General features: G+C 52.6%; 1 protein-coding gene across 1 annotated transcript in view; it reads left to right on the top strand.

Moving 5' to 3' along the window:
- PLXNA2 (plexin A2) overlaps nt 1-14,722 on the top strand; it is a 180,276-nt gene that overhangs the window by 94,475 nt on the left and 71,079 nt on the right. The window contains exon 5 of the mRNA XM_037410617.1: nt 10,221-10,321. Within this exon, the coding sequence (XP_037266514.1) occupies nt 10,221-10,321 (101 nt within the window). The remainder of the gene's footprint in view (nt 1-10,220; nt 10,322-14,722) is intronic.

Raw genomic sequence — 14,722 nt, 5'->3', positions numbered from 1 at the left:
AGGTTTTGAGCGAGTCGGCAGTGATTGCTTTGGCTCTTGCACAGAAATGCAAGAGCTGTGACAGCGGTGTTGATGGTGGTAATTGAGACTAATGGGACTCGTCCTCTGCAGCAGGTGCCCTGGAATACGTGTGCGGTGGATGCTGCCTGGCCCAGGTCTCCTGCAGAGAGGAGGGGAGCGGTGGAAGCTTCCAGCCTGGTGCATTTTTTCAGCCTCTCAATGGTCTGCTCTCACTCCTGGGAAGCAGAAGCCAAAGCAAGCATGGGGGAGGGTGGAGGAAATGTGTTTTAACAGTAAATATGGCCTTGTTATTTATCAATGCAGAGTAATTGAAGTGATTTCATGTCGGTTTTAAATGCAGTGCCTAGGGATCTAATCTATCTGTCTAATATTAATGGGTAATATTTGGTTGCCTCATTCATTCATTACTGTTTTCATTAAGACTCTAATCCCATTTAGGAGTCTGTTTGTCATTTTAAACTCCTCTGTTTTATCTTAGCCTGCCACAATCCTTTTTAACAACTTAACCGAATTCATGAGTTCTAGGCTAGCAGCTTGGGGGAAGGGGCCTCTGCTGTCTGGCATGTGGTTTTTATGGGGAGAGAGGAAAAACAGACGGCTGAAGGCAATTGCAAGCAGCAGGCACTGAGCTTTCCTGCGATACACACCACTGAGATTTAAGTCTTTCATAACAGAGCTGGATGTCTGCGTTTCAGAGCATGGAGCTCCTTTCTCTGACACAGGGAGTGCATTGACACTTACTCTGAAGCCTCCATCATCTCCAAACCAGTATAAGAAGCCGCTTGGAGCGGGGCTGCTGTTTATAAATGCTCAGGGTGTTTCCAGATGGCCGCTATCATTCCCTCCAAGGTGTCCCCACTTCCAGTCGTCGTCACATCGTGGATGCTCCTTAACACCAAGGCCAGGGAGGCGCGCTGATGAGGGCTGTGGGAACGTACCTGGAAATGTTGACCCCCAAGAACATCTGTGCTGGGGCAAACTCTGAGCAGCACAGTCTTTGATTTTGAGGTGGAGCAAGCTGCATCGGCGCAGCTGGGAGCCACCAGCCAGGCGCTTGCACCAGCGCTCTGCCCAGGGAGCAAACATCCCGCAGGAGATGGGGCCGGAGGACGGCTGTTTGCTGCAGGCAGCAGGAGAGAAGGTTTGTCCTGCTGTAGCTTGTGTTGCAAATATTCCCAGCTGGGCATCTCCTGACTGCAGCCCTAAGGACAGCGTGGCTGTTTGCTGTCCAAGCATGCACAGTGTAGGGACAGAGTTAACACAGACCTGTCTTTTTCCCGCCTAAAGCCCTGTGAAGCCATTGCACAGAAGAAATAAAGGGATTTCTATAAAGTGAACTGAGATCCTCTCTCCGAGGAGGAAACAGCAGAGCCTGAGATGCCCCCACCTGCACCGTCCAGCGTGACCGCTGCAGACTGAAGCACCAAGTCAGAGCCATGACCGGGGCATTCCATGTCACAGAGCAACCTCTTCCCACTGCCTGATGCTGAGAGCTCTGTCCCCTGTCCTAGCTCTCCTCCTGGCCGAGTCCCCATGCCCTGGGGCTGGGAAGTGCCCGGGAAGCCTTGGTGAGGTTCCCACAGCGCTGCCGGGCATCACCTGTAGTGCCGAGCGGGCAGTGGAGCTGGGCATCCCCTGAGCTGCAAGGCGTCCAAGTCTAATTAGAGTCCCAGGGAATCAAACCATTGTGCTGTTAATGACTCTCTGGCAATGTTCTGACTAAAACAGTAATTTTAAGAAGTGCAGCCCAATTGTAAGTGTGCGTTGAACACCTAATTACATTGGTTACAACTCCGAAATTATTCCGAATTCTATTTTTGCCGCTTCCTTGCAAAACAGAGAGGGAAAGAAGCACACACTTTATAATTATTCACCTTAATTAATTTTCTGAGCTTCTGCTAAAACTTATAAATGACTGCAGGGAGTGTGCTACGAGTTACGTGGCAGCAAGGCAAAGCACCGAACGTGGAGGCCGTGAACTGATGCGAGATGAAAGTTTACTGTGTTGGATAGATCCCCACCTGAGCCCAGAAATTTTGGAAAGCTGCTCCCTTTTCATCCTTATTAATTAGTTCCCTTGAGGCCTGGACTAATCAGGGCACTGCTCATTGGCTGTGTGGCTGTGGCAGGGTGGTCTCGCCGAGCAGTGTGCTGTTCATCAGAAGACAGTGCCAGCGCTTCAAGAAGTCACTTCTGATGGCAGCAGTGATGTCCCTCAGCAGGGATGCTTGGATGTGCCATGTGGCCGCTCCAGGCACATCAGCCTCTTATCCTGAAGTCCGGAGCAATTCCAGAGGGACTTCCCATGGGCAGCAGGGAGTTTGTGTCACCCCGGCCGATGCCAGCAGCACACAGAGCTGTTGCGGAGGATCTCCCACCCGGACGGAGCAGCAGCGCTGTGCAGCACGCCTGGAAAGAGCCTGATTTCCAGATACTCACTTGAACTTTTTTTGCAGTCAAGAGCAAAAATGCAGCTCCTCTGAGGCACGGTGGTTTTCCAGGGGAGGAAACACATGGATGTATTGTAACATAACCTCATTTCCTGGTGGAGACCTTTAGCATCTCATTCTTCATTATTAGTGTGTGTACACATTTATCATGTTACCCCCTTTCCTTGTCAAGTAGAGTTTCTGTGGTCAGTTCTGCGGGAGAATAGAGCAGCTTAGTGTCCCAAATGAGCCAGATACTCTGCTGAGGATCCCGTATGCCCCAGCTGTGGTGCACGCCGCGTGCGTTAGGGTGCTGCACCGGGCTCCCCAGCCAGCACCATGCGGCGCAGGAGCAGCGTGGGACACAACTGCTGCGGGAGAGCTGGGCAGGAGCGAGCATGTGGCTGCACCTCTGCGGTCCCGTGTGACCTGATTATTCAACCCATAAATTTTGCTGCGTTTGCTTATTCCAGAAGCCTGTGTAAATACTTCAGCCAGTGTTATTATTTTTATGCTGGAGATGGAGGAATTCCTTCCTGATCTTGTAGGTGCACAAGGTTTTTCTGCTGGCCTGCTCTCCCATAGCAGCGGACATGCATAGCTGACGTATGGGGATGCTGGACGTGCATCCCCAGCCACGCGCTTCCCAGATGCAGATGGTCCATGCAAAGCAGGAGGGAGAACTGATGCTGCCAAGCCACTTTGGAGAGGTGGCTGTCACATGTATGCTGGCACTGGCATGCCAGGGGCTAACTCTGAGCATGGGGTGGGCATGCAAGTGACAGCATGGGATCCCAAACGCTGTGCACAGCCCGGAGGGCTGCGCTGCAATGGCACAGCTGGGATCCAAGGGAGGGCGAGGCGCTGGGACCCCCATTCCAGGAAGGGGCACGGTCAGTGCCCGTGCCAGACGGATGGTACCCTGCCCCTGTACCACCTCCTGCACGAGTCCGCTCTGCAGCAAGCGAGCAGCATCGTCGCCTGCCGAGCGCAGAGGAGGAGCTGCCAGATTGAACAGACCGAGCATTCGGTGAATGGTTGCAGGCAGCCCATGTTCGAGATGAAAATCCATTTCTCCTCCTCCAGGTTTACATGACACTGTGCTGCCCCTGGGAGTGCGGATGGGATCTCTGCCTGGCACTTTGTTGGTCCAACAAATCTCGCTCAGGTGTTTCATACTGATGCAATGATTAACTCGAGTCGTGGTAAACCACAGGAAAGCATTTGCCTGCAGGAGCCTGCGTGCCAGAACATGAGTCTGCTCCACGCCCGCATCCTGCTGGCTGCTGCTTGCTTAGATGGAGGAAACTCTGGCTTGAGGAAGTTTTACAGGTTGATCAAGCCTTACTTTGGGGCACTTGCTGGTTTTTTCACTCTTTCTTGCTTCCCAGAGGAGGCTGCCCTAACTTTCATCACCTCTCTCAGGAGCCTAGTGCTGTACATGGAGAGCAGCTGGGTGCCAAGGAGACAGGTATGCTTGGGGAAGGTCTGATTACTCACTAAGAAAGCTATCTGGCCTCCTGTGCTCAAACAGAGCTTGTCCTCATAAGATGCTAATGAGGTTCTTATAGCAGTAAAGCCAAACGCATTGAAAAGGTTGCTTGGATCAGAGTTTAAGGGACTTTCTCCGCATGCATCTGCAGCACTGTAATTAAATAATCCCTTTGTAGTCATGGAAACATTGTCTCTGTGTCCTCTCCCACTCACTGCTTCTCTGCCAAAAGTTACAGGCGTTGATTTGGTTCTGACAGCCCTTCGGTAGCTCTGATAATCCTTTCTCTGCTGAGCGGCGTGGGAGCGGAAAGCTGGGTCCTCCAGTAGCTGCTGCACCTGTCAGGAGAACTCCCCCTCATCTGCTCCTCGCCTGGGTGCATACCTTCATCTGTTACAGGGACTAAAGGCTGGAGCGGGCGTTCCTGCCTTCGGGGCTCGGCAGCACTTTGGGGACACTCCTCCGTGCTTTTCAGTTAAAACGCTCCCCCGCCACCACCTTCCCCTGCGTCCTGGCTGCTGCCCCATGCGATGCACTGGCTGCATCCTGCTCGCTGTTGGGTCTCCTCTGCTCGCTGCTGGCATCAGTCTTAGCATGTCCGAGATCTCCCCTGGCTCTGCTCGAGGCAAGAATAAGGCATTGCCAGATAGGACTTTTCGTACAGCGTGGGGTGGATCTGACCCACGGGGCTGGCTCAGCAAAGCGACAAGTGCTGCGCAGCCCTGCACGCCGGTTTGCTCCTTGGCAGAAACGGTATCACAGGAGGAACTCTAGATTTGAACGGTTCTGCGTGAAGACACAGGGTGGAGAAACAGCAGGAAGAAGAGGCTGTCAAACTTCTTCCAAGCTTCTGGGAAAGTTTGACTTTGTTTCCCCCAGCTCTGTCACCCTAACACGTTAATGACTGGAACTGATGAGTCCTCCTTGCTCCTTCCCACACTTTTTCACGTCTCCTGCAGAAGCACAAAGTGGTGTTTTTTCATGAATGAAGGGAAGAATAAAATCTCATTGGAAAGTTCATCAACTTTGGGCTCCTGCTCACTGAGTGATAGATAGCTTTAATTACATTGAACTAGTTGGCATCTCTACTACACTCCCCAAAGTCATTAAAAATAGATTTTCTGTTTGAACTCCAGCACCCCGAGGGGTCTGCAGGCAGTGTGCCGTGGCAGTGGGATGCCCAGGGGCTGTCTCCAGCCAGGGAGGTCAGAGGCCTGTGCTGGTAGCAGGCATAAGCTATGGAAACTTTGCCTTGTTTATTTATTTTATGTATATATTTATTTGGAACTGGATCTTGCACTTATTTTCTCTGGAGGCTGGCAGAGTTTGAATTCATGTGTTTTGGAGAGCCTGTATTGGGTTTTTTGGTTGTTCTTTTTTTCTTTTTGGGGGGTTTTTTTGGGTTTTTTTTTTGTTTTTTCTGATGTTTTGGGTCAGGCAGTCAAGGAAAGCAGTAATGAGACTTTGTCATTTAATTAGTGAGAAGCAGGTTTGTTTCTGCATGGATAGAAGAAAGAGAGGTAGCACTTGGGCTGGGAGGAGGAGTAGTGAGGAAATTCCCAGGAGTGCTGGTTCCTTGGCTGTTGTCCTTCATGCAGATGCTCCTCAGCTCTGCTGAACTGCTTTATCGCTTTGCATTTGCTGTGACCACGCTGATGTGGAGCACTTGTCACCCTGTCTTATCCCCCAGATGACCTGCTGCCTGCTCCAGCAGAGGTATGGTGGTCTCTGGGCTCTGCTGGGGGGCAGCGGTCCATCCCGCCGGGAAGGAGGTGCAGGATTTGAGGCTGCATTTGGAAAATTCCTGCACGCCTCTGCATGGCTTTGGGACCACCTCATGTTTCTGGTAGCTGAAGTAGAAATCTCAAGGCATCCAAAACTGGCACCCACTTTTGAAAGCTCAAGCTTTGCCGTGAGGTCTGCTGGTGCTCCAGGATGGGGCTGGAGTCGAGAGCTCTGCTCTTTGGGGACCGCAGGAGATCGTGCTCCTGCTCTGTGGATAAGTTCATCAGTTCAGGCAACAGCTTTCTTGGAGCTTATGCTGGGGTGGGAAATACACTCCTGAAGTGGTGATAGACCTTCTCAGATGTTTGCTCTGAGTGCCAGGAGCCTTCCTTTGACCTATCTCCTCTAATGTAAACAAAAAGAAGTATTTGCATTTAAAAACTAAATACTGAAAACCAAAGTCTTTTCCAAATAAACCATTCTGCTGCACACAGAGCTGCCCCAGGGGCTGGCAAGGATGAGAGAGCAAATAGACCAGGCTGTGACAGATGGGAGTCACATTGGTTATGCATAGCTGCGAGGTGCTGGTGCCCACTGGGACCGGGATGCCGGGATGGGGATGCCGCAAGTGCCTGTGGCCATGGGAGTGAGGCTGGCAGGCTGGACGCAGCCGTGGCACGGTTTGGGGTTACTGAGCGGGTACCTGATGACTGCACCCACTCCTCTCCTTGCTGCCTTTGGAAAGCTGTAGGCACGGGGCGCCGGCCCTGCACAGCTCATGGGCAGGCTCTCTCCTTCCTCCCTCGCTGCCTTCTCCGCTGCCTTGCCATGGCCAGCTGCCAGCAGTCAGCCACCTCCCAGCGGCGGGCAGCAAACGGCTCCGGACTGGGTTGGTTCTGCTGTATCTGGTTACCGATAAAAACATTTCATTCCTGGCTTGAACCACCTGTGACCGTGAAGTCTGCCAGGGCTGATCCTCCGGAGCCTCGCTCCCCCTTGGCTGCAGAGCCGACTGCGGCGCAGGCAGCAGCAGGGTGTGCGGGCAGGGACGGGTGAGGAGGGCTCACCAATGCCGCCTCCCCGGCCGAGCGGGATCCGCTCCCATCACCAGGACACTGCCGTGATGCCCAGCCACCAGGGATGCGGGTGATGCTGGTGACAGCGGCAGCCTCCGCTGCTGCCGTACCAGAGACCATCAGCAATCCCTCTGCTGTCTTTATCTTTTCTTCTGGTTTTCCCTTCAGAGCTTTTCTGTCTCATTTTCTTAGTTTCCTTCCTGTTCAGCTGCTTCTTTGCCTGCACCCCCTCTTTCTTCTCTTCCTTGACAGCAGTCCATGGCTGAAGGGCATATGGCGAGAAGTTCTTGGACTTGGGAATCCACTGTTCCCAGCCCTGATCCACGTTATTTTTCCTTCCACCTGCAGGCATTGGTGTTCCTTGCCTTCTTTCCCCAGCGCAGCGGTTCACATGCACAAATCCTTTGGTCTCGTAACGATAATTAAACTGGCAGAAAACAGTTTAAAAATACGTAAAGCCGAGAGAGTGTTTCCAGACTGCTGTCAGGAAGAATAAGGGCATCTGAGCTTTACTTCTGTCTGTGAAGGAAATATAGCTTTCAGTCTTCTGTGTTCATGATAGGTATGGGATAACATATGGATATATCCTACTCTTAATGGGATTCCTCTTGTTTTTCCATTAAAATGAAACATATTCTTTAGAGGGTTGGAATATTCCTGATATTTGGATTGTGGATGGTGAGGGCGGTCATTTATGTGTTATTACTGTGAGAGCTCGGCAAATACTGCAAAAACTCCAACCTTTTTCATGCATGCAAATATTAAAATGCCTTCTGTTCCTTTTTTTGAACTTCTTCATTTAAACATTTACTTGGGTATTGGAGCAATGTGGGTTTTCTGGCATTAATTTTTATGAAGGGTGAATTTCAAGGTCACGGGCACAGCACTGGAGAAAAGCAGATGGTTTATTCTCCTCCAAAGTCTTAGACCTTCCTCCAGCCAGGGACCACGGGGTGTATCTGAGCAGTTGGGGCTACAGAACTGCTGACCCAGAGGGACCCTCGGGGCTCTGCTGCCCTGTGACCATCCTTGGTCGGAGCAGGTAGCCCAGCTCTGCCAGTGCCAACCCACCCACCCGCCTCTGCCAGGTCTGCTTCGGGCACCGGGTGCTGCAAAGAGGTGAACGGGTGAAGTTCCCTGCCCTGCATTTTGCAGGCATTGCCAAGAAAGGATCAAATGGTCCCGTTTGGGCTAGAAACCTGTGACTTTAGGCATTGTTAAAAATTTCTGTGTGAATTTTAAAGAATTATCATGTGCAGAAGCCACAGCTTCTGAGCAGAGAAAGAACCCAAATGCCTAACATAAAATCATCTGTAATGAACTGTTATTCATATAATTCAAATCCTCTGTTATTTATAGAGTGCTGTGAGAGCATCCAGCTCCTCACAAACATGAAACAAGCCCTGAGCTGCATATAAATCACAGGGACAGATCCTGTCAAGCCTGACATTGTGGGTAAGAGGTGGGGAATTGGCAATGGTCAATGATTTTGGGGCTGTCCTGACCCCTGGGTTGGGTGAGAGCCATCCCACCAACACGGCTCAATGTGCTGGGCAGGTTTAGGGGAAAGTCAGTGGCCTCCTTCGATGCAATCTGCAGTGGCTGGTGTCTCTGGGGGCTGCCGAGAGCCACCACAGCTCCCGTGGGATGCTCATTTGGTTTGAAAAACATGTTTGCTCCTAGGAAAAAAATCCAGGAGCAGTGCAATGTCTGCATCTCTGGTCTGCGCTGGGAAATTTTGCGTCATTGCTGATGATGGCAATGATGTGCCTGCTGCCAGGCTGGTGGGCTTGCTCTCATGCCACCGTGATGTCTGTAAAGTGCCTTGAGGACCTTAGAGGGAAGAAGCAAGACGGGGGAAAGCGTGCCATGTGCCGCCATCCGACACACAGATGAGACCCTGCGAAGGCACCCCAGACACCTTTTGCAGCCAGGAGTCAAACCCAAGCCCTTTCTTTATGCCTCTGTGCTATTCCATCACCCTGCATTTCTCTTCCCCGTTTCTGAAGCTCCTTACAGCCATCGCTGGCTAAATGCACGCCCAGCACACCTGCCTCTGCCTCTCGCACCCCTCAGTTCCAGCCAGGGCTGCTTTGCTCCGAGCATACCCCAGGCTGAGCCCTGCGCCTGTCCCCCAGACTTCATCTCGGCAAAAAAACCTACCCAGCCCCGCACATCCACTCGCAATTTTTGTTTTAGGAAAAGCTGTTAAGTAGGGCTGAGGAAACAAGAAGAATAGCAGCCCTATTGGTGTCGTCTTTAGAGAGGAACTGGGTTCTCACTGTGTCAACAGCACTTGGCGTGAAAGTGGCCGTTGTTTGGTGAGACACTGCTCCTTTCACCCCGCGCGCCCCAGCTGCTGGGAGCCGGGTGCTGTTTTGACGGACAGAGCGAGTGCAATGCCGACAGTTGTTTTAATTTTCAGCCAGTTGCAGGCATCGCTCCTGGGGCCCGAGGGGAGCGGCCGGTGCTGCAGGGCAGCTGTGCCAGGGACGGCAGCAATTATTTACAGTATTTGATAATAGAAATGTAAATATATTGAAGAGGCACCAGCAGGGCCAGTGCAGGGGCACTGCGCTGCGGCGTCGGGACAGCAGATGCAAACGTGCCGTGCCCGCTGGAGGTGGAAGGGGATGGGTTGGAAAGATTAAAGTGGAACTTCTTCATTGGAGTCAAGCAATGACCCATGGTTAAAGCTGGGTGTCATTTTGGAGCCTTTGGGGTTTTCACTGCTGATAAAAAGGTCGGGACTGTGCTACACCTCAGCATCGCGGCGCGGACCTTTCGCGTGTGTGATAAGTGCAAGAGGGTGCTTGCAGCAGCGATCCGGGTTGTGCTCCTTCGTGCGCTTCCCTCTCTCTTTTGCTCTGGCATCTCTTGCCTGGGAGAGATGGGCAGCCTGGGGGGGGGGGGGGGGGGGAGTGTCACGCCTGGGGCAGCCAAGTCCACGCTGGCGCTGGAAGGGCTCAGGGTGGCTGAGGAGGAGCAAGCAGTGAAATACCCACGTAGGTTAAATAAGCTGCCAATCTGCAAAATCCCAAGGAATTTTATTCCCTGCCAGCTTTCCTCCCTGAAGCAGATTCCCCTGCGGCAAATGTAAGATAGCAGACTGTAAATCAGGGAGGAGAGGATGCTGCTTTTGCCGCGGGAGCATCTCCGGGCAGGCAGGTCAGGAGGGTTCCTGGAGAGCTGGCGCCGGCGGTGGGAGACTGGCCAAGCTCTGGGCTGGAGCTTGGCTGCGCCCGTGATTCATGGCATGGCTGTACCAAAGGACTGAGTGACTTCATGACTCGGTCCCCAATATTTCCTATTTTTGGTTGACTTCTGCACGGCTGTTGGAACAAGTGATTTAAGTTTGTGAACGGCTGTTGTGTTAACTTGACTCAAAGCGGTGAAGCAGGACCTGGAGCTGCTCTCATTTTGCTTGCCCACCGTGCAGAGAGGAGCCCTGAGCCCATGTGTTTGCTTCCTTTGCAGGTGTCCCGGGTGCCCGTGGAGTCCTGCGAGCAGTACACGACCTGCGGGGAGTGCCTGAGCTCGGGAGACCCACACTGCGGCTGGTGCACACTCCACCACATGTAAGTCCAGCCTTGACCATTTGGTTTGAGCTGCTGGTAGTGATGATAAAAGCAGCTTTCAAAACCACCGAGCACCTCCCACGCAATCTTTGCAAATGCGAATTAGGTTGAAGTTCCTTAAATCCATTCTTCCCTTCCATGGACATTGCCTGCATTGCAGTGTGAATGCCATTGAAAATCCCTGAGCTCCTGTGAAGAGGTAAAGGAAAACAAATTCCTGCTTGAGGAGTGGTGGGTTGCACACCGCACGGAGGGGTGCCATGGACACGATGGGAAAGCAGAATTGAAAACACTGGGGATTAAGGCCTTGTATTTTGCACACTCTTGCTTGCCCAAGCCGCAAGTCCCTCCCAGTTAACAGGGAATTTTTAAAGGCAATAGCAGACTTGATCATATGAATGCAACTTTGCTTTCAGAGAGGTTGCAGCAGTGGAACGGAGCAGAGCACCAAGCCCTATTAAATGTATCAGGAAGAGATATTTAAATTCTGCCAGGAGAGGTCAGAGGGTCTGTGCTTCAGCCATCCCCGATGGGGCAGAGCCAGCAGCGTGGGGCTCAGAGCTGGCAGCCCCGCACGCACATCAACAGGCACAAAGGGCTGAGGGTTTGGTGGGTTTTTTTTCAGGGGAGCTCCAGGAAGCGCTCTCTGCATTCAGGAGGTGTCCGTGTCCTTCCTTTCTCTCCCCTGCCATAATAAGGATCACTTCCTAAGGCGGAAGAGGGACCACCAGGCAGAGGCAGATCGGGGGAGGAGGGGAAAGCCTCGAGGAGGCTGGAAGAGAGGAATAGCAATCCCTCCGGCCGCGTGCCAGCTTGCAGAGCAGCCCTGTTAAATGCATGGAAATCGGGGCGGAGGCAGAGTTCAGGGACCCGCACAGCAGCACTTGGCCACTTGCCTGAGGAGCAGGTGCTGGAGGGGGAACGGGGAATGGCAGGCTCCTCCGCAAATCCGGCCTGGATTTGGGACCTGTGGGCTTTGGGGTGCAAACGGGCTCCCTGCAGCTTGCTTGCTTTGCAAAAAGTCATTGCCACGCTTGGGAAGATGCAGGAGAACCATCGCAGCCAGTGGCCCCAAGCATCCCGCAGGCTCCACACAGGCTGGGGCCGGCAGCAGTGGCAGAGCACAGCATCGTGGGGCACAGGTGCCCAGGGCATATCTTTTTTTTTTTTTTTTAGCTTTTTTCTTTTCAGACGAGCCTGTCCAGCCCTATAGCTAAGCCACCATATGTGCGGTTGTGTCCGCAAGTCTTTACTGTCACAGCGGCTTTGTCAGAAGGAAGTGCTTTCCACCCCTGGTGACTCCTATCCCTTTAGCTCTTCCCTCAGGGCAGCCATCCCCCCATGCCTTTCCAGCAGTTAGCTAAGAGAAAAGCCACCCCAACCTTGTGATAGTGAGCAGAGAAGGAAGCAGGAAAGGGGCTGGGCTGTATTCAGCATCTGGCCCGAGCTGCAGGGCTGCGGGTGCTGCCAGGAGCCAGCTCTAAGGGTACGAGAGCATCAGTCACCCGGGGACGGTGGGCTGGCAGTGCCTGGTGCTGGGTCTGTGTGGTTGGTGTTGCTCCTCAGGCTCCTGCAGCAGCTCCTCTGCAAGGATCACTGAGCGCTTTCCTAATGCTAATGAACTGAATCTTCATAAACCACCTGGGAAGCAGGTAAAGGTTGTTATCTTCATTTTGCAGAGAGAAAACCCTCAATGTCAAGAGGAGAGAAAAGTGTCATTTCCTCTGCCCTTTTGGCCGTGACATTTCAGCATTAACCTATTCCCAACAAGGGTTTCTTCCCTGATGGCATTCCTCAACCCTCCCCTCAAGCATTTGCAGTTTCCTGGCCTGCTTGGAGCAATGATCATTTTTTAGCTTTTGTCTTAAGCTGTAAATAATTGAGTTTATCTTGCTGTTCCTGAAGCCTCTGTCATATTTGTTTGGAGGCCCCAAGCGCTGGAGTGTTTGTATTTAATTTGTCATCTCTCTCCTCTAATTCTTCCATGTCCTTCCTGCCAGATGGACCAGCTGCTCCTTTGCTCGGTGGAAGGGTGGCGGGTCAGGGTGTGATGCTCATGCTGTGGTTTCTGAGGGCTGGCAGAAAGGGTGAGGGGCAGAAGAGAAGAGGTTTTCATCCTTGAGAGAGTAAGAGAGCGGCTGGGCGCCGGAGCAAGTGTGTGTGCGGGAAACACTGGCGCTGAGCCTCAGCTGGGGGTGGGAGTCCAGTTGATTCTCCCTGCTGCTTGTGGGGTTTTACTCCACGGGTTCGGAGTCTGTGTCCTGGGGGTACCAAGACACCCAGGCAGCTCGGGCAGTTTGGGCAAGGGGGGAAGGGCAGGCCAGCCCCTAAGGCAGCTCCTCTCGGGGCACTTGGCATCCACGTTTGCTGTTGCCAGAGGCTCAGCTGGGAGCAGGGACTTGGATGTACTGGGCTATCACAGAGCCAGAAAAAAAATCAAGATTTTTAATGAAGTGTTGAATGAACAGGTACGGATGGAGGTAGACAGACAGACCACTGCCCCATCCCACGTGGCGTCAGGCAGTGTGCCCTGTCTTCCACGCCACCAGCCAGAGAGAAGTACTAAAGGAAAAGTGAAAGGATCGGAGTTGTCCTGGGATAAGCTTTCATTATCCAATATTACATGAAGCTTTCCTTGCGCGCTCGTTATGTATTATTGTCTCTTAGAAGCCTGAGTCAGGGCTTAAGGCTCTGTTGCACAGCAGGGTGCGTGCATACACGTGTGCATACCTAGAATTTAAGGGTAATGATAGTAGTGATGCTCATGAATGAGCTGTCTGTGAGGATTAAATCAGTGAGGCCGGGAAGCAGGAGTCGGTCGTGCTGGCGGCACAGCCTGACCCGGGTAGCTCTGGCAATGAACTTGAGCGCAGGAGGGGGCTGGCTGCAGGCTGGGCGCAGGCGCTGGAGCAGACCCGTGACCGCTGCCCTAAGAGGGGTGCTTGGGGAGGTGGTGGCTGTGGGCAGCGTGTGCCTTGCACCGAGCTTCGAGGAATCCTGCAGGCAGGACATTTGGGAAGGTGCTGATAACCAGCGGGAAGGGAACAAAGGTGCTCGCCCTTCCGCAGGCTCGCCCGGGGAACCTGGGGCAGCAGTGCAATGGCTGAGCCACCCAGCCCTGCCCGGTGCCTCCGCTGTGTCCTCCCGGCCAGGGGCTTGTTTGCCACACAGGCTCATCCCCTGCATGTGAGGGCAGCATCCTTTGCTCCTCTTCTACAAGCAGCACTCTGGGAGCGAGCAGAGGCCTCAAGGAGATTGTTAGAGAGTCTCTTCAGCCCAGTGGGATTTGAAACCTGCAAGACTTCCATATGCTGCTCTCTGCAAGCGTGTTATTGTCTACAGACCTATTTATCTCTGTTAGGGCTGTTACCATAAATAGTATGATAAAAAAGAGCCATTCCAGCAAGTCAATGAGATAAAGGCTCCAGTCAAGAGCTCACTTTAAAGCTATCTTACAGATTCACTTAAACCTCAATAATTCTTCCTTTGGCAGTATTCATATTTAGCTCCATTATACTCCAGAAAAAAAGGTTTAAAAAGTGAGAGGGTAAGGAGAACAGCACCAGCGTTTGCCAGGGATCGTACGGGTAGTTTGGAAAGGGAAAGTGTAACCTCCGCTTTTCTTAATCAAAAGCAAACAGCCACGCTGGGAGGATGGTGGTCTAGTGTTTCAGAGCAGGAAGCCCTGGTTTTGCCAAGCACTTGTCAGCAGCTGGTCAGAGCTAGATGTGCATGGCAAAATGCAGCCTCTGCGTGGGCAGGAGGTGTTTCTGCTGATGCATGTGTCTGGGACCGCTGAGCCGCTCCACAGGGAACCAGGAAAACAAGCAGTTTGACAGCAGCACCTTGTTAATTCAAGTAACATATGCACTCAAGTAACTGTCAGAAGGGAATTTGCTGGTGGCATGTGGGGCTGGTGGCATGTTGGGCTGGTGACAGCATCTTGATCCCCTGACCTTTGCGCCACCATTTGAAATAGGGTCCAAGATCAGCAATGAGTGAAGAGTGATAAAGTTTGCTGATAGCTTATTAAGACCACTAATACCAAAAGGCCAACATGTCATCTGCACCCAGCGAAAGGGCTTGGAAGGAAAGGATTTTCCCCAAAGGTTGTAAACCAGAAAATCACTGAGCGGTTCCAGTGCTGTGCTGCAGACTCTGACACCTGGTCTGAAACACTGATAATTCGGCCTTGGTTTCCCCTTGGGTGCTCCTCTACCTGTTGGAAGCAACTTCATGTCACTCCACCCCAAGAACACCTGCAACAGAAAACCAGGGAGAACGAGCCATCCTGGAGCCCACGGCGTGCGAGGAGCAGTCCTGGTCCCTTTGGCGTGCTCAGAGTTTGCATTCCTGATGGCAGGAACAGGAGAGGGCTGGGAGCCCAAGGCACGAAAACTG

This window comes from Falco rusticolus, chromosome 17, assembly GCF_015220075.1.
Source record: "Falco rusticolus isolate bFalRus1 chromosome 17, bFalRus1.pri, whole genome shotgun sequence".
Classification (NCBI taxonomy): Eukaryota; Metazoa; Chordata; class Aves; order Falconiformes; family Falconidae; genus Falco; species Falco rusticolus.
The sequence above is the reverse complement of the archived record's forward strand: the minus strand, read 5'-3'. Positions and strand labels throughout refer to the sequence as shown.